This window comes from Tetranychus urticae, chromosome 3, assembly GCF_039701765.1.
Source record: "Tetranychus urticae isolate SD_2017Ah chromosome 3, NJAU_TeUrti_SD_1.0, whole genome shotgun sequence".
NCBI lineage: Eukaryota > Metazoa > Arthropoda > Arachnida > Trombidiformes > Tetranychidae > Tetranychus > Tetranychus urticae.
This window is the reverse complement of record NC_142960.1, coordinates 21,966,429-21,986,725: the sequence shown is the minus strand read 5'-3', so window position 1 is coordinate 21,986,725 and position 20,297 is coordinate 21,966,429. Positions and strand designations below refer to the sequence as shown.

Sequence of the window (20,297 nt, the reverse complement as noted above, 5' to 3'; positions counted from 1 at the left end):
ATCATTGGAAAGGTTAGACTGTTAGTTAATCAGTTGAAGGAATAGTGGATCAGAGGAAAGAAACGAGTCTTTTTTCAGGTTTCAAAATATCACAACATTGTTTAATCAATTGGAATCACTGTTAGACTTGTCCCGATATTTCAATTGATATTTCAATCAATGGTTTGAAAAATGATTTTACATTACAAATTGTTAAATGAAGAGAGGTTAATTTTGATGATAATCAAGTGATGAAATGTAACAAGGTTAAATGACCTTTTTTTCAACTGTTATATATCAATGTACAGATGAAAAAATAGATATTTTTGATAGTGAAAAGAAAGGCTTAGCTTCTTATTTCACATTTGGTTTCATTCGTTTTCATTAAACATGTCAAGTCCCATGATGATGGCTTAAAGGATGAACAAGAAATAGAGATCATAATATCATCATTATCATTACCATTATCATCATCAGAAGCAGAGGCAAAAGCTTAGTGTCATCATTTCAACAGTCTTTCAACAACTTTCATGATTCTTTGGGTAGTTACTTGGCTGAATGAAAAAAAAGAGGAAAAATTTTAGACCTCAAAGAAGATAGTCAAAAGATGATGATGATGATGATGATGATTTAAAGAGGAATGATGAAATTGTCAGATTAACCTTTGGTTTGGTCCTAAGTATTTATTGATTTTTGGTGCAGCCATATCAGATGTTGGACTCATTTTTACATGTAACCAGTTTTGCATTTCACTTTTACCTAAACAAAAAAGCAAGAAAATGTTTTACAATTAACATTATTAGTATAATGAATTGATCACTGGAATCAATTTGTTAACAAGAGCGACCTTAGCTTGCATCATTAATCATTCAATATTAAATTAGAGGACGAGAAAAAAACGAGCAATTTGAATTGTTAATTTGGTTCAAGCTGAAAGTTGATTCAACCGCAAGTTATGGAAAGAAATGTTAATTTCAAATGTAACTAAATTACACAGAAAAAGATTAATCATTTCTCTCCATGCAAACTTTCAGCGATCAATTGTTTTAACAATAAATTGATCGTCTAAATTAAAAATGCAATCAAGATTAAAATGGTAAATCAAATTTACTGGTAGATCAATGATTTAGATCCATGAAAATTTGGGTGATTCAGTGATAGGATCTGTTTGCGTTAGCAATGAACTAATCCTTGAGTTGGTAATGAGGTTCCAAGCCATTGTTCCGGGTAAATTTAGCCAATTGTAAAGCTGAGGTAATAATTACACACTGAATCCCTTGAAATCATTGCTGGATCCAATAAAGCACGTAAAAATGGTTAGATGAGATGCTTAAATATCCAATTATTTCATTATGAAAATGAATCTGAGAAAAGAGGAGAAAAATGAGAAAATGTTAGTGAAAATGAAATAATTAAAGGAAGAGGAAATAAAGGGTAAATTATTTAACAATCGGTAGTTTTTGTATACTCATTCAGAGTTGTAATTTATCCATTGGCAGCATATAATTCATTTGGTTAACAAACGTTATTATTATCATCTCGTTGATAATGGTTAGCTGAATATCCTTTCTGTATCGTGATCCAAGTAAAAATGTAGACAACATGGTGAAACATGATTTTCAAGTTTCACCTTTTCATGTATATACATGAATGTGTAGGTATGTATGTTAGTTGTATGTCAAAAATAATCTGATATCATAATTCAACCCAGTTGAATTAAGTTATAATGTAATATATCTTTTTGTTCATTCATTTTGTATTCTCTGGAAAAGAAAGAGAGAGAAAAGGAAAAAAGATGAGAAAAAAAGTAATTCAAAGGTTAGTGAAGGAAAAGGCTAAAAATTTCATCAGAATTTTTCACCGTCATTATCCTTGCTCTTATTATTTATATCTTTATTATCATGGAGACATAATTTCAGTAGGTTGAAATGGAAGAAGAAGTTAGAAAATAATCTTTTCAGAGAGACTCCAAACTGCTGTTATTTACCGGTTAAAATTTGATTCTGTTATTTTTTACACAGTCTAGTTTTAATATGATTCCCTGCATCTCTACTGTAAATTATTTACTCAGACAGATGTAAGATAATTGTAAGTGAAAACTAGGAGTAAATAATATCATATTAATATATAAAGATTTCAAGATGAATTGAAGGTAGAAAAATAACATTTTCGTGATTAAACTTCATCAAAATCATTTTGTTTTCTTTTTCTTCTTCTTCCAATTCCACCATGAGGAGCTTTGAATTTCCTTTCAACATTATCATCATTATATCACAGACTAATGAGTATGAGTAAAAGTCACATTATTAGATACTGAGAAAGTGATTATAAAGTTGAATGATATTGTGATATGTGGTAAAATTTACTTACCTGTCTGCTTGGAAGGTGTTATTTTTGAGGCAAGTTTCATTGAATTTCCAATTCTCTTGACGTTAACTCGTTTTATTTTTTAAAAAAAGCTTAGGGCATTCTCGTAATAATTAACCTTTGACTCCATTTTCAGTGAAAGAAACAATATCACAATACAGGATTGATTATTTTAAAGCAACCAGTAAACCAGAAGGTTACAAATATAAGGTAACATTGTTTACTGCAGTGTGAAACAAAACAAAGATTATATGACAATGTTTGAAACTGAATTTACTGAAGTCCAAGAGATTTAGTTGATTGGTTGAACCTAAATTAATAATAAAACAATCACTGAGAGGAAACCTAATCCTTTAACCCAAAGATTTTGTAGGTTTCTCGAGACAGATCAACTCAATTTCAAATGATAAAAATAGGTAAGTCAGTATCACAGATGAACATAAATATTTGAAAATCATAGACTTGACAATTTAAATTAAAGGTTGTCACAAGAAAATAATTTAGTTAAATTAAATCGACTGACACAAACAATAACATACGATAAATAGCCATTCAATAGCTAAACTGTTGAGACAAAATCTTTCCAACGGTTTTTTTCAGGGAAAGTGTTATAATTAAGATCTGAGGCTGTTACGGGTTAAATGATTTTTTCTTGACCATTTCAGCTTAAATACTTTTATTTTGTAATTACTTGCTCTTAATTGATCTACTAATAGTGTAAATAATCAATGGAATGATACATAATTAACTGATTAGTTTATTGTTTCTATTTTGTTTACTCTGGTTTTGTGATTGTTGTTAGTAACATTACAGTATATGTTTGCATACATAAACTGTGGACTTACTACGTAATATGAGCTTACCAATCATCTGTTACGTCTAATGATTGTTCCGTTATGATATTTTAGATTGTTTTGTTTGTATTTGTGCCTATTGTAAGAGTGAAAAGGTCGAACCTGAATGTACCAATGAATCTAATTAAATAGATTGTACCTTGATAAATCATCTGGAAACGTGTTTACTTCGTAACTTGAAAGACATAAGTAAACAGTCAACTTTCAGTTTACTTTTGTTTCATTATCCCTTTCATCACCACCATCCATGTCATAATAATATTCAGCCTTATAATCAGTGTCTAGTCAACTTTAACAATATTGTAGGAATCCTGATAAAAGCAGTTAATTTTCACCCTAATCAGCAAAAAAAGGAAAGATTATTTTGTTTTCTTCTCAAAGCTGTTTTCCGGTTTTTTTTGGATCTCACATGTTACATCTTGGTGTTAACTCTTTAGCTGCCTGTCACACTGACTCTTCATATTACATATCATGAAACACACAATTGGAAAGGCAATTTACTTGGTCTAATTTAAATTGTTATTGTTAATCAGTGAACCAGTAAAAGACAATCAGTAGTTGATAACCTTATTAAGATCACTGTCACCCAAGTTGATGTACAATGTATAATAAAAGCTGATCAAAGTGTCTATACCAAGGCTTCACCAGTTACACAGGAATCCAAGCTTTTGTACTTTTGTTTCTCTTTCCAATGCATCATCCATTGAAGGATTAACCATTTTGGTGACTGATGAACATTCTGGTGGGCAACTTGAGCAGGTCTTTTCATCCTCTTTAACATTCTGGACACAAAGAAATAAGAAGCAACAACAAAGAAAAGGATCAATCTAATTGAAATTGAATTTACAATGAAAAAAAAACAGAAAAGTAAATAAAATTAACATCACATGGAAAAAAAGTGTAACTTGATGAACCTGAAAAGCTTTGGTCTTGATTAACCCTCCAATTTCAAAGTCTTGACAATCGGAGCTACAATTTTTCCAAACCAAGCCGAAACAATTTCATTATATCAAGCGAATGCTGTCTTCATGGCTGGATCATCAACATATGATTACCATTATTAACCATTACCCTAGAAATGGCAAAGCAAACTGATCAACGAACAATAGAGTTGGGAAAGAGCCGAGATGTGACCAGATTCTGATTCATTTATCTATGGGTTTACGTCAAGTTAATGCAGTTAGTGTCCAATCAGTCAACCCAAGCAATATTATCATCCTTCACCTTGGTCACCATTTATCTTACCATCATCATCTTCAGTCATCTTCAGTCATCTTGTCAGTCATATTAATAATTCTATTCACTCGCCTTTAACTGATTCTGGTTACCTTCATCATGTATTTAATATTATTAACTTTACCATTCCCAAGTGAGATTATATAAAAAAGCTTATTAACAATAAGAATCAGTAAGACTCATAGGAACCTAAACTCTGAGGAAAGATAAACTTTAATTAAACCATGATTAATCAACAATTAATATCCAATCCTGTTGCAAGTTTCAAGTTTTCGTCTCAAATTGGATCCACTTTTCAATAACAATTCACGTCAATGGTCAATAACTGGAATCGCCAAGGAACACAATTTGATGATCAATTTTAATACAACATATAGCCACTTAGATTATCATCGCCATCAAAAAGATTATCTTCAACTATCTTCCAAAACCTCTTGAAAATCATCTTAAATAGCCAATGAAGAGCAAGATGAAGACCAACAACAAGGCAAAAGGATAAAAAAGGATGAACAATCTGAAAGCAATCGGTTTAAGATGATGATGATGATGGCGATTGTAATAGTTTTGTTAGTTAGTTAACGTGATTTAGTTGATCAAGAAAAGGTTCACTCTGGTAAAGGACATTTGATTGAAAACCATTAACTAAACTTGATACAATTATTTAACCAATTCTTTCATCTTCATCTTGCCTCCATCAACCAATGATATTGAATGTTTCAAGTACCCATTCAATTGTCCTAACCTGATCAATCCACTGAACCAATGATTTTAATTCTTCTTTTCCCTATCATCATTATCTAACTTCCCAGTGTCAATCTTCATTGTCATCTCACTATTATCATCATTCTTCCTCATCTCCATGTAACTCATTTTTCCCCATCTCCTAGTGATTCTCATCATTCCTCAACACAACACACACACAAAGATATACAAAATTGACTCAATATATCACACAGTTGCTTACCAATCAATAGTTTTGTATTGATTTTCTGGGAGACCAGCAAAAAAAAGGCAAAATCTTCATCATCTTCATCCTCATCTCTTGTTTTTATCAATCCTTTGGTACAAAACGATGTTAATGAGAGTTATAAGAATCGTTGCCAATGTTGATTCATTAAAATCATCAATATCTTTCTCAAACGTAATAACGGGTTTACACAATTTATTTAATATATTGAACCTTTTTTCTGCACCCAAATTTGGGTTCCTCTTCTGTCTAACCTTCTTGTTTTTGTCAAATTAATGGTTATACATTTAAATGATTTCCAGTTGCTGGTTAATCATGGAAACAATTGATCAATTGTTTGCCTTGAATATGCAAACTCAAATCTAAGGTTGAAACAAAACCTTTACTTTGCTGACCTTTTATTTTGCTTACCATTCCCATCATCATTAGTATTACCATTATCTAATCACTTTTTCATGTCCACCAGTAATTAAACGTAAATTACAACGAGCAGCAAAAAATTAACCAATTTAACCCAATACAAAGACCTAAAAATGGACCAAAGATTGAAATTTAAATGAAACCAGAAATTTGATTTGAATGGCAGTTTTTTCTGGGCATAACAATCAAGTTAAACAATATTTTCTAAGGTTTCCAAATGATTAAAAATACATCAAAATTAACTTAAAGTTTAAGGTTTTAACGTTAAACTTTGCAATACAATTTAATGAGAAAAGGTTGAACGGTAAACAAATATGATTACATAGAAGTGGATTGTAAAAGGATAAAGCAAAGGTGGACTGAAGAGGATGAAAAAGGATGAAGAGTTTTGAGGTGAAAAAATATTTACCTGAAAATGAACTCTAAAATGAAAATATCTTAAAGAGTGAAATGTATTTAGTAATATCTACTTTAAACATTCATTGAGAGCTTCATTTTTGATCATTTTCATGTTTTTATAATGCTCAAAATTCCTAATCCATCATGTAAATGTTGATGAAAAAAGGCAGTTTTGTTGAATACATTATTAAATTATGGATAGCAATTGTGTAAACAGAGTAAAAATAATGGTTAAATGTAATCAACTAATCTCAATTCTGGGCAATACACTTGATAAGCATTATTTAAAATCGACATGAATCTTGAAACATGAATCTTCCATCAAAACAGTTTCAAATTGTTGGTTCAAAAATAACATTTAATTTCAAATGATATCAATGGATGAAATGGAACAAGATTTAAGTCGCATTTTTTAATACTTTTAACAGCAAAACCAATGTTAACATGTCTAGTGTAATATACATTTACAATGATCAACAAATTGAAAGAGACAGCAAAAATTGTTATCAATTGTTGAAATAATGTGATGCTGATAAACTGTACCATGAAAGGGATAAAATTGAATAGAGAAACTGAAATGTTGGAATGAAAAGAGAGAGAGAGAACAGATAAAAGGATAATAATAATAGACACCAAATTCAAGTATAAAGGTTGTTAGTTCATTTGAATTGATAGTTTATCAGAGAATAACTTTTCTCATCTTTTCTCATCTTCTTGTGAATTTCAATTGAGTTTACCTCTTTTTTATTCTCTTTTTTCATCATTATAATATTAATATACATCTTATATAGATATATAACCATGTATATTGAACCAATGAAATAACATTTCAATTTCATTCAAGGCCTTAGATCAATGGCAACTTTTCAGGGTAAATTTTGAAAGGCAGACTTGAAAAGTAAACTTAATTCAAAGTATACAAGCTTTAATCAAGTCTTTTTTTGGCTTATTTTTTGCGTATTTCAATTAAAGTCGTGTAATCAAAATTATCTTGATTGCTCTTGATCTTCAATTCTATCTGTTTCAAGATACTTTCAAAACCTACGCTTTTTGTTGGGCTTTTTCAACATTTAAATTTCATTTTAATCATTAGACAATTGTTTTAACCATTTAAAACTTGATTAAATCTTATTCTTGTATGGTAAATAAACCTTTTGGTTGGTTTATTTTTTTCTCTCCTGGATTTCATTTTGCTGAGTTTTCTCTTCAAGTCTTTGTCTTTGTATTTGTCTTCTTGCTTGTTCACAATATTTATATTCAAACATTTTACTTGTTTGTTTACCAAATGCTCATGTACTTTTGTTTGTCATCCTCATCTACTTGTCAGAAGAAGATGCAAAAAATGTTGGAACTCATGTATACAAAAGCTTTAAGAATGAAAACTGAATTAATGTTTTGTCAGCTTCTTTTCTTGTTTTGCTTTCTTTTCTTTCTTTTTACAATTTCTCCTATTCTGGACATTCTAACGTAACTCTGATTTGACATTGTATACTTTTCCTTAACTGTGTAAAGTGGAAATAAAAAAACATCCAAAGATAATGCACTTTTCTCACTGCGTCAATATTTTGGCGATGAAATTTTTTACCATCAGCTTTGCTTTACTTTTAAATCTTTCCATATCATCTACTGGATTGAATTTCACTGAGAAAACAGTTTACCAAGATCAAAGATTTAAAATTTACTTTGCTGTTCACCTATTTAAAAAAGAGGTTTAAAACATATTAGAATAGATATTTTTAGCTTTAAAAAATCAATCAAAAAATCAAAGTTATTGACAAACTTACGCTGTTGAATACATAAATCCTTTCCTTGAAATCCAGTGAATAGAAGAGATTAATTAACACTGTGTAAAAAAACTCGGAAAACGATAAATAAATTAAAATTGATTTAAAACAAATTCAAAGACAAGTATTGCAAATTGCAATGTTAATTTTTCAATGTTATGTTAAGTGTTCATATAAGCGGGAACTATCAATAGCTTGAGCGCCAATTTCAAGTTACAGTTTGATCCAAATGAAAATAATCATTAATAATTTGGATGATAATCATTTTGAATCGTCTTTTATTTCACGATATTTTAAACCCATATTAATGATAATGTTGATGATTTGAAATGAGAAAATATTTTCCTCCTTATATTATCAATATGTTATTCAGAGGCTCGTTAGTTATTGATAAATTTTATATCCACTACAGTTGAGTCATGTATACGATATATCATTTACTAATGATAATAATAATAGTCGATGGTTACACAAAATGTTACATTCATATATAATAATGCTAACAATAATCATAATAACAGTGAGATGAGTGTAATAATAATAGTAGCAGGTATCATCTATACAAGCTTTTGATGTCTTATTAAAAGAGTTTACCAAGAAAAAAAGAAGAAGCAAATGATTCAAAATAAAAAAGTAAATGTAATTGTTGTTAATACAAACTAACAAGCTGAAAGATAGACAGTATTTACAGGCTATATTTATCAATACAGTTTGTAAAATGTATTAAAATGTATTAATGATGATGAAAATGGTTGAAGAATCTATTTGAAGGGTTGAAAAAAGTATCAACGAATTTGCTTTTTTTGCTCGTAAAACAAAATGTTTCCAAATGATAAACATTAATCTTACTCTTTGATTTATTTCATTATTTTAATGACTAGATGAAAAGGGTGAGACCATGATGATGGATCTTTCCAAGGAGGAAGATAAAGAAGGATCTAGTAAAAATATGTATCTGTATGGCGAAGAGCCCAATGAACGGCCAGCAGTGTCAACCATCTTATCCAAATTAGCCAATTATAATTATCTACCCTTGACAACCAAAGAAGGCGATCCCAATGGTACACCAAAGGGAGGTGGCGGTGGCGGTGGTGGAGCTCAACTAGGTACCATAGCTGGTGTCTATTTACCATGTATTCAAAATATTTTCGGTGTTATCCTGTTTATCAGAATGGTCTGGATTGTGGGAACTGCCGGTGTTCCAGCAGCTTTTCTCATTGTTTTCATCTGTTGTTCAGTCACCTTTTGTACCTCAATCTCTCTTTCAGCCATAGCAACCAATGGTATCGTGCCCGCTGGTGGTTCCTACTTTATGATCTCCCGTGCCCTGGGTCCTGAATTTGGTGGAGCTGTGGGTGTTTTATTCTTCCTTGCCACCGGTGTTGCTGGAGCCATGTACATTGCTGGTGCCATTGAGATTATACTTAAATACATTACACCCGAATTAGCTCTTTTCGGTGATCTCAATGAGCAATCCGTTTTATATCATAATATAAGATTTTATGGGACAATGATATTGATTGTTTCGGTAATCATTGTTTTCATTGGGGTTAAATTTGTATCTAAAGTGGCACCCTTTGCTTTAGCTGTTTGTTTGTTGTCCATTTTTTCCATCTATTTTGGAGTCTTCATCAACTATAATGGTACTCCTGACACTTTTTGCATGGTTGGGTCAAGGATAATGTCCAATACAGGGTACAAAAATTGCAATAAAAACTCTTCCGATCCGGATTCCATTTGGCATGTTTTCTGTGTTTTCCACAATCAAAGTGTAACCGAACCAGATCAGGTAAAGGTTGGCCCTGGATTGTACAATAGACGTTTAGATATACGGTTACAGCATCGATCTGAAATTGATGGTACCATGATTGAGCCCCATTGGGATTGTGATCCATATTTTAAGAATCATGAAGTTAAATTGGCTCGTTCAGTTCCCGGTATTGCTTCTGGAGTAATCAAAGAAAATCTTGCCCTCCGTTTCAGGGAGAAAGGTGATGTTGTTACCATGGATCCTGACGGTAAGAAAAAAAAGATACTTTAATCAAATATTGTTATTACAAAATTAACATTATTCATATTTACCTTCTCATCATTTATCCTCATTACTCTTCTTCAAACTGTCAAATTCATCTTCACTTAAATATTCATTTTTCTTATCCTTTCATTATCATTTTCCTGACAATTTTTTCTTCTTCATTTCCTTCTATTTTCACCATTTCAAAACTTTACCCAATTTCATCCAATCAACTATTTCTCATGCTTCTCCATTAAATCAATATTGTTCAATTTTTCATATCATTTGAAAGGTTCATTTCAATTGATAACTCTATGTCATATCGAGTAAGAATTAATTTTTCAATTTATTTTTGTTCACCTTTCTAATGAGCAAGGGGAAAAGAGGTGATATTTTTTAATGAGAATTCATTGTCTATCATGGAAATGTCGAGAGTTATGTGAAAATATTATAAGTTATGCCAAGAATGACCCCAACAGAATCTATTTAATATCATAACAAAAATCATTCCTTTGACTGTTTTCCTTGCCTTCTCTTCATAACTCTTTATCCTAACCCTTCAATGAATGAATATCATACAATACTCAATATAATGATGGTAATAGTTGAAATTTTTGTCCTCCTCACTTTATATTAACCATCATTTTGATGATAATCTTGAATGATAAGCAAACAATGATAACAAAATCTTGAGCTTATCTGGCCATTCAAGTGTTATATCATTTTATCATGCAAATAGGTTTGTAAAAAAAACAGTCAAATGATCTGATGAAGTAACTCAGATAATAATCATTTAAGGATAATAATATAATATGATAATAAGATACTTGACTAAAAAAGATATCACCTTTTCTTAGCAAATATTTATGGCAAGTCAATTAAATCAATCCATGAAAATGTCGATAACAGGTTTAATTGACTCTTATTGTGAGCTTTTATCAAATGAATTTTCATCAAAAGCTTGAAAAGGAACCTGAATATTTGATATTCAAGTCTTGGAGTGAAACTTGCTTACAAAGAAGGCTTCTTGTTATAATCGATTTACATTCATTTCTCATGTTATTCAGGATTTTGCAAATGATAATTTTGCATACAGTTGCAGGCATGTTCAACATTTGATATGAAAAAAAACTCAGAAAGTTTCCCTTCTTTTTCATTCAATTGTTGAAACAAACTCTTGAATTGTTAACTTAAATTGAAATAAAGAGCAATATTAAAAAAAGAAAAGCTCAGATTATTCCAAGAACTTTCATCTTTTTCATCTTATACTTTTATATCTTTTAAATCAATAATTTTTATGCCAACATGATCATCTTCATCATCTTCCTCTTACTTATCATCATTTCCTTATTCGATTGGCCAATTGAAATTTAACCTTCTCTGAGTATGTCTCTAAATATTTTCATGTTATCATGAAGAGAAAAAATTCAATTCTTGATTCATATTCAACGATTCAATTTTTCCTTTTCTCTTGCTTCTCCTCATGGAACATTATTTACACTCAAAAAATTTCTCATTTCCTACCCTAGAGCAGTTTGATTAGGTTTGAAGATACAATTTAAATTGGTAAGAAAATTTAACTTACATGAACAAGAGTGAAACTGATTTTATTCCCATCACTATCGATAATGATGTTGATGTTGATGATGGGGAGGATGATGATGATTTATATTATTATCATTACGATAATGAAGATGGAGGATGAAATTGTGATTTTGTTTCCTCTTTGTTTCTTTCAATTCAAGTGAATTGAATTTCCTTTTGCTTTCTTTTTCAATTCTCCAACATTTTATAATTCAATTTCTGATAACTCATTGTTTGTTCACCAACCAATTTGTATGAATTATTAAAATTAAACCAAGATCGATGAGATCAAAAACAACCGCAACTATTGGCCAACCCAATAGCAGAATCAAGAATCGATAAAATATTTTACATAAATTGATCCACTAGGTGATTGTAGAGTAACTTGATTGTAAATGATCATCAACATGAATCAGATTATCAATGTAAACCGTTCCAAGGAAAGTAATCCACACGATTCTCCATCTTGTCTTCAAGCTTCAATCCTTTCAATAGTTTCCATGGTTAACAGCATTCTTGTCTACTCGATTTCTTGAAAATTTTTCTCTTTGTCTCATCTTGGATGTAAAAAACTTCATTAGGATGTAATAGCTTATCCACTTGAACTTTTTTCATTCTTCCGTCTTGTCTTGTCTCCAGAAGCTTCACCTCTTTATCCTTTGATGATTCCTATGTTCCTCCTTCTCATTATCATGTTCATCACTTTTTCTTTGAAGCGAATACCTGAAGTTTTAGAAGTCACATTTTGAGTTTACAGGGTTTTGATGATGACACAGTTGAGCTGGAAAAGACAAAAAATTGTCAGAATTTATTGCGGTTAAAAGAAGAAGAAGAAAAAACAAAATTGTAAATCTATTCAATGACAGAATAAAAACTGCATTGGAAACCTTATGGTTATGTTAATACGCATACGATTACCAAACGTTGTTACATTTCTTATTCCTCCTAACTCATTACTTTAAATCTTTTTTTACAATTATTTGGCTCATTGATTTTGTCAATCAATATATTGTAGTTTGAATTTGATTATCTGTTGATCTGTTAATGGTCAACTAAAAATGGCTTTAGGTCTATAAGTAATTGGTTTTAGGGAAAGTTAGAATAGGTTAGAAAGGTTAAGCTAAACCTTACCTTTTAACATTATGAGTCCATAGGGTTGCTGAAAAAAAAATTGACCATTAATGGATGATATTAACTAAACAACTGTTAATATTAATGATGTTATAAATATTGATTAAGAATAAAAATTCATTTAGTTGCAGCAATCAAATTAATAGATGTAAAACCGTTGTCAAGAAATCAATTGTCATTATTTTGTGTAAAATTAACGAGAGATGGCGTTTCTTAAAAACAGCTGGTCATAACTGTAATTAATGTGTTGAAACAATTTCTTGATTGTAAAATTGTGTATTAAGATTTAGATTTATAATATGACAACTATTTTGCATTATTTGTTAAATTGTGTGACTGTAAAAACTAACATCTCGGATGCCAATCAAATGGATGTTTACTGTTATTGAAATGTTTTACATTTGGTAAAAATTTTTACTGTGATTGCGAGAATTTTCTTGCTCCAGAATCAAAATCTTAAACTGGATCATTTTACGTTAACATTAAAGTCAATTTAACTTGGAACCAAAAGACTAGTGAATTGGTTTACTGCTTGTTCAGAGTAAAGGTACTTCGTCCTAATCAATATTCAGTAAAGTCTTGTCAACTCAATCAAACTAAATTTACCTTCCATCTTCATCAAATTATTTTGTTCATCATTCTCTTCTCCATCTTCCCAATCAATCAGTTATTTAGTCAAATTGAATAACAAGCCTACTTTTTTCCTTGCCAAATTAAATTACTGCTAAATATGGGAATTCAATGTACAGTTTATGCAATTTAGATTCAGAATAATCTACAAATTTGTTTCGTAAAAATTTCATGTTTTTCATATCAGAATATCAATTTCCAGCCTGTAAGACTGTTAACATTTTGATAGTGACAATTGTTAAATGCTGTTGCAATTAGCTGGCTGTTAATATTGATATAATAATAACTAATCACCAGAATCAAGCAAAATAACAAATAGCAATTAAGTTGGACTAACCAGTGGACCATATAAAATCATAATGGATGGTAGTTTTAATTTATATTAGTAAGACCTTTATTTAGAATGTATAGAAATACAAGCAAGCCATACAATGACTGAACAGCTTTACAGATATATAATCTGTTACTGTCCCCTGGTGTAGTCTTATGGCTCTACATTAAAGAAATTTTTATAATGATTTACTGATTGTTACAATGAAATTACAGGTACATTATATTATAAATCCTGGTTTAGATTTCCATGCTTTCTGAGGGTGACCATCGGTTGTCTTTTCTTTGTTTTTCCATTTTTGTAATAATATATTTCATCCATTTGATTGATACTTTCCGTTGTTTCGATTCCATTAGGTTTATGTTCCAATCTTTTAGCTCCTTCGGTATCTGTAATTCCTCGTCATTCAGGCATTCCCTCTTCCACTCGCTCACCTCCTCACATCTAATTAGGATGTGTAAGTGATTTAGTTTTTTAAGGTCATATGAAGCATGGCTCAAGGTCAAAACTTCAGTTTTCTACAGATATGACTCTTCAAGAGTTCTCTTATTATATGGACTCTTTACGAGTTCTATTCTTGTGTGGACTCTTTACGAGTTCTTTGATTAAAGGGGATCTTAATATACCTTCTCTCATGTTTTGGTCCCAGTAATATAAGCACAACCAATATAAACCAATAAGAGTTAATACATTTAACAAATGTACACTAGGCAGTGATTTAGGTGATGAGAAACCATTTAGAAAAAATACTTTGTAGTTGAACTGTTAAAATAAATCAGAAGAGAAATTAAAACATTAATGAATATACGTTATGTTAATGGTGAACACAAAAAATTGAAGTTGTCTCAACCACAATTAAATATCAATTAAAAAGCCAAGACAATGGATGGAGAGACAAAAGAAAGCAAATAAAGATTAAACTGTGAAGCTGGTTGGAATAATGTATTTTCTGGTTCCTTTTAGGTTAACCCAAAAGGTTATCTGGTTATAACCAGAAGACAACATGGATTATGATTATTTATGCTCACATAATCAAGACTTATACAAAATATGATTGAAAATTAAACAATCCATTTTTGGTTATTTAATATCTTCAATTGGGTTACCACCAAGAAACCCAATTGAACCAGATATTGTAAATTATTGAGGTTATCAAGAAAGGCTTATTTTTAAATTAACAATTTCAATACAATGTGATGAAGCAAATCTAGTTTATGAAACATTTCCAATTGAAGTTGTCTATTGATTTACTGGTAAAAATAAGGTTCCCTTTGGATTCAATTCAATAAAGTTGATGAGAAACTCAGAGTTATCCTTTTATACATAAGCTCATTCATCATTTCATCCTTCAGTCATCCTCTTGATAATACAATGAAGCATCATGATGGTGATTACCTTTAGTTTAACAATTAATGTTAATACAATTTCTTCATTTACCCTGGTAATACACTTTAGCCTATTTTTCTGGTTGCTTTGGGTTAATGAATCAACTTATTCAAATAAGTCAATCATTTATAGTTCATTTAACTGCTTTTTACATTTATAATTTGCTCCAAGTAATTAACAAATGTTAAATTATTGTTGTTTAATCAAATTACTGATTGAAAGTGACGTTCAATTCAATTTAATCAAACATTTTACTAACCAAAGTCAGTTACGCCGAGGAAAGATGACAATCAAAAGCTTTCACTTTAAATTTGTATTGATTTGTTATTTCCTTTCCAATTGATGGTTAACTCATTAAATTGTAAACTAAATTTGATGAGCAATTGATTTAGTTTGTAATCGATAAATTGTCTACCTTTGGGTAAATGGCTTTTATAGTTAGGTTTACAATTTAATTCAAGAAATGGTTTTACAGAGAACCTTTAATTTGACAATTGTAAATTGATTAACTTGAACCTTATTGAAATTATCAATTGGTTGATTAAGTTTATTTACCTTTAACTATATTAATAATTCAAGTTGATTTGCATATCCCTTTGAGGCTTTAACTATTAATGTTGACTTGGTTAAGGTTGACAGAATTTCAATTGTTCCGAAGTAAAGAGATTCCAGGATTTAAACAGATTTACTTGATAATTGATAGTTATTTCAATGAATGTTCATTTTTCCTTTGATTAATTATACTCTCAATTGTTGATTAAGTTCAAGTGATCAACCTTTTCACGGCTCATCTTAACGGTTGTTATATATTGTCTTTTCAGGTTTCAATTTGTTGTCACAATCATCAAATGGCTCAAGTGTTGAAAGGATTTTTGCTCCTTGTGATTAAATGTTACAGTTTTAATGATGAAAAGGGTTGAATGAAAATGTGATTTAGCCATTAAATGAACACCAATTTATCCATCTAAAAATGAAAAAATAGAGAAAAGAAGAAAATTAAAGGTAAATACATTTATATTTATAGCAGATCAGCTATTGAATCAAATTCATGAAACAGTTTATACCATAAATCATTTTCCTAATAACATCACCTTTGACTCTGTATGTTGAACTATTAATCAAGCAAAATTATCAATATTAATCACAGTCTAATAGTATTATAATCTGGTTATTTGGGCTACTTTAACGTTTCATTAATTTTTCCTGGTCAACATATTCAAACCTAATTGTTGTTTTCTGGTTTCACTTTTGGCAAATTAACTGTCAACAAGAAAGACTCCAAGATTATTTCCATGATAGGATTAAATTAAAAATAAACAGAGTTAATCAATTGAACCGAACCATGATAATTGAACAGGAAAAGACAAGTAAATTTGAAACCTGAAACTAAATCCAAAATTTGAACCTACACCTAAATCTGAACCTAAATTTAACTCCAAATGGCGGATTATATTTAAAGCTGTACTAATTGTTTTTACTATTGTTTTCATTTTTTCCTCTGTTCAATTTCAATCCATGGATTACTCAAATAGCTCGTTATCCACCGGAATTGCCACCTTATTCAAATATATTTGTTGATTTAACGACATCGTTTACATTTTTTGTGGCCGTTTACTTTCCTTCTTGTACTGGAATCTTGGCTGGTTCCAATCGTTCAGGTGATCTGGCTGATGGTCAAAAATCAATCCCAGTAGGAACCATTGCTGCTCAACTGACAACCTCTTTTGTTTACCTTTCCTCGGTTGTACTCTTTGGAGCTTGCTTCAATAATTTGTTTATTCGTGATAAATTTGGAGATTGTGCTGGAGGCCAACTGGCTGTTACCCTGGTTGCTTGGCCTTATCCAAAGTTAATTGTTTTCGGAGCCCTTTTCTCAACCCTTGGAGCAGCCCTTCAATCCCTTACTTCAGCACCTCGTCTCATTCAGGCCATTGCCAATGATGGAATCATTCCCTTTCTCAACAGGTTTGCCGTCATGGATTCCCGAGGTGAACCTGTTCGTGCCCTCATGTTAACAACTGTAATCGCCTGGGCAGCACTTCTTATTGGTAATTTGGACTTTATAGCACCCATTTTGACAATGTTTTTCTTAATGTGTTACATGTTTGTCAACCTTGCTTGCACCCTTCAATCACTTCTTAAAACACCAAATTGGAGGCCAAGGTTCAAATATTATCATTGGTAAGTCTCATCACCATATATTTAAATAAAAGCCACAATCAAAATCAGAAGTCATTAAATTCAAGGAATCCAGGTTTTAAAAGATCGCAATTTTGATGATTTTCAATCAATGAATCCATTTTTTCACCCAAAATTTAAAGTTAGTCTCTCGGTGAAGCCATCAGTCTAAAAGTCGAGATCTTTTCCGTATTTAATGGTGTAATATGAATGTTTTCAGACGCATATCTTGTCAGCTGCAATCGATAAATTCAAATGAAAATCATTTCCAATCTAAAAGTGAAAACAGTGTAAGGAAAACAAAAAAAGTTAAATAAATTTATGCATTACCTATTCAGCTCATGTAAGTGCTTTACAATACATTTTTACCTTGTCCTATTTGAAAGCGCATTGGTGCATACATTAGCCAATATAAAATGTAAACAAAAGTCATTTTTGGCTCTTGATTGTGATCATCATCATTTGATTTAACCTTTTAAATTATGGTTCCATCCACTCCATTAGTTTTCCATTAGATTAAGATGGAAATACAATTTGTCTGGCGAACAGTAGAAAGCAGTTGAAATAATATTCAAGTACCAGATGAGTTAAGGTGAAACCTATTGAAAGTGGAATGAGAATAAAAAAGATTATAAGAATACTGATTGGAAATTGGAGTAAACATTATTATCTGAACAACCAAGTAATTATAGTAGAAGTAATACAATTAATTGCAACTAATTATAAACACTAATAAGTTAAATGATCAGTTGGAAAGAAAAAGAAATCAAATATGATCAATTTAACGTGTAATTAGCAATCAACCTTTCCCCAATGTAATCATAACCAATGTAACATTTGATATTTATACCATTATTGGATTCCTATTTACCTTAGGCTTCTTGAATTTCATGATTGAACAGTATTATAAGTCAGAATCAACATTTAATTGTCTATTTTTTGTCTCATTTCAGGTCATTATCAATGACAGGAGTTTTCCTGTGTTTATTTGTTATGTTTATTTCATCTTGGTATTATGCTTTATCAGCAATAATTATAGCTGGTTGTGTATATAAATATATTGAATATCGAGGAGCTGAAAAGGAGTGGGGCGATGGTTTCAGGGGTTTAGCCCTTTCAGCGGCCAGATATTCATTGTTAAGGTTGGAGGATGCTCCACCACACACCAAAAATTGGCGACCTCAGATAATGGTTTTGTTGAAATTATCTGGTGGTGATGAGTTGATCATCAAGAAACGTAATCTATTAACTTTTGTGGCTCAATTAAAGGCTGGTAAAGGTTTAACCCTGGTCTGTACCTGTATAGATGGAAATACAAATTCAATTGAAGCTCAGGCAAGAGCTTCAGCTGCCAAACAAACAATTGTTAAAGCAATGAACGAGGAAAAGGTTAAAGGTTTTGTTAATGTACTAATTACAAATAATGTTGCTGATGGTCTATCATATTACATTCAATCAGCTGGTTTAGGTAAGTTTCATATTCAAATCATTTTTCATTTTCCTATTTTATATTCAATTACTCAGTATTAAGTATCCAACAATCAAATGTGATTGTTTCATCAGAAGACTCGAGTAAAAATTAGGTTTAATGGCAAGAAATGGTCAAAACTCGGTTGGATATTTAGTAAATACTAAAGGCTTCTCATCTGGTGATGTTACAATTTTTGAAAGCATTTTCTTGGTTAAACATAATTATAATCAATATTAATAGTGGAACTTGTTACATTTTGAATTTCAGTGGAAAATAGAAATTAAATTGAGATAAATTGTCTTACGATGCAATTTATATCAATTTTGGTAAAAACAGAAACCCTAATTAGTTCAATAATTTGAATGTTTTTAAATGTATTACATGTTGTATATTTATTGATATTGTCAAGTCTAATCACTATTTTCTGGTTGATAAAACTGATCAAGTTTGTACTTGAAAGTGATCTTTGCAAGTGTAAGTGATAACTTGAATTTTTGTATATTGAAACTTGGCTTGGATTGATGGATTGATTGATACAATGTTGAACGAGTTTCGAGATCAAGGTTAATCATCTCATCGATCACTTCTTTGATGGACATATTCTCAATAATTATTGTACCAGTAAATGGACACAACTATGTATCAACTCTAATTAGGATCAAATGAAATTGAACAATAATTTTGTATACAGTTTGATGTAAGAAGCTTTCCTCTATTACAACTTTTCTCATCCATTTTTCATGGCACTTTTTCACTGCAACTCCATTTATTTGAGTAGTTGAAATTTTTTATTACACAAGGTATTGCTAGGAATGATCATAATGATTATGATGGTGAAAATAACCATCATCACAGTCATGAAGAACAGGTTAAATTTGGAGAAGAAGAGGAACAGGAAAATGAGGGTGAAAAAAGCAAGTAGAAGATTGATATAACATCATTTATCAATTTTAGTCTCGTTTCTTTTTTCTTGGTTACTCCGTTCAAGCAAACTACCGTGATAATATGTAACAGGAAAACATGTTGTCACATCAATAAACTGACCAGGTTTGACAATGTTAACCTGAATACACATCACCTGATGGATAAAATCAATAAAAAAATCATACTTACGTTGCAACGGTCACAAAAAATTAACCCATTAGTGAGGATGATGTGAAAAAAGCTGCGAGTTACCGGAAAATTCAAATCTTGTAGCCAAAAAAACCTAAGTGATTCACCATATGTTAACCAGAAAATCAAACAAACAAGGATAAATTGTAACATGATCATTTGAATAATATATGTATATTGATCCAAAAAGTCACCATTCAATTATTTACATGATGGAAACAATAACATTGTTAATCAACCGATGATAAATGAAGATGATTATCAAGTTGATTGAAGCCATTGTGCCATTAAATCACGTTACCATGCACACTGATTTACCGCCTTTTTGATCCAATCAAAAAACTCTTTGCTTTCCCCTCTTTTTTGGGTTAAGTCAGAGTTTATCTTTTATTTTCAACTTTATATCTTTTGTTTTTTGTATATATTTGGTTAAATTGTAAACTATTTGTGTTA

At 30.5% G+C, this 20,297-nt stretch overlaps 1 protein-coding gene and 3 long non-coding RNA genes across 6 annotated transcripts in view; 1 reads left to right on the top strand and 3 right to left on the bottom strand.

Moving 5' to 3' along the window:
• The window catches only part of kcc (solute carrier family 12 member kcc), a 56,308-nt gene that overhangs the window by 11,250 nt on the left and 24,761 nt on the right, over positions 1-20,297 (top strand). For all 3 annotated transcript variants that reach the window (XR_003082768.2, XM_015932268.3, XM_089268878.1), the window contains exons 2-4: positions 8,888-10,024; positions 16,615-17,263; positions 18,214-18,728. Coding sequence is in view for 2 of the 3 variants with exons in the window: in XM_015932268.3 (XP_015787754.1) it covers positions 8,888-10,024; positions 16,615-17,263; positions 18,214-18,728 (2,301 nt within the window). In the remaining variant the exon portion in view is untranslated. The remainder of the gene's footprint in view (positions 1-8,887; positions 10,025-16,614; positions 17,264-18,213; positions 18,729-20,297) is intronic.
• Positions 70-2,940, bottom strand: LOC107364829 (uncharacterized). The gene is made up of 5 exons (XR_001569267.3): positions 2,350-2,940; positions 1,448-1,742; positions 1,091-1,343; positions 642-738; positions 70-533 (listed from the first exon to the last, which is right to left on the bottom strand). It is a non-coding gene; the product is annotated as an uncharacterized LOC107364829 (long non-coding RNA).
• Positions 8,626-15,644, bottom strand: LOC107364828 (uncharacterized). Its single transcript, XR_016199665.1, has 4 exons — positions 14,547-15,644; positions 12,736-13,757; positions 11,606-12,385; positions 8,626-10,018 (listed from the first exon to the last, which is right to left on the bottom strand). It is a non-coding gene; the product is annotated as an uncharacterized LOC107364828 (long non-coding RNA).
• Positions 16,693-20,108, bottom strand: LOC107364830 (uncharacterized). Its single transcript, XR_001569268.3, has 3 exons — positions 19,845-20,108; positions 17,630-17,859; positions 16,693-17,533 (listed from the first exon to the last, which is right to left on the bottom strand). It is a non-coding gene; the product is annotated as an uncharacterized LOC107364830 (long non-coding RNA).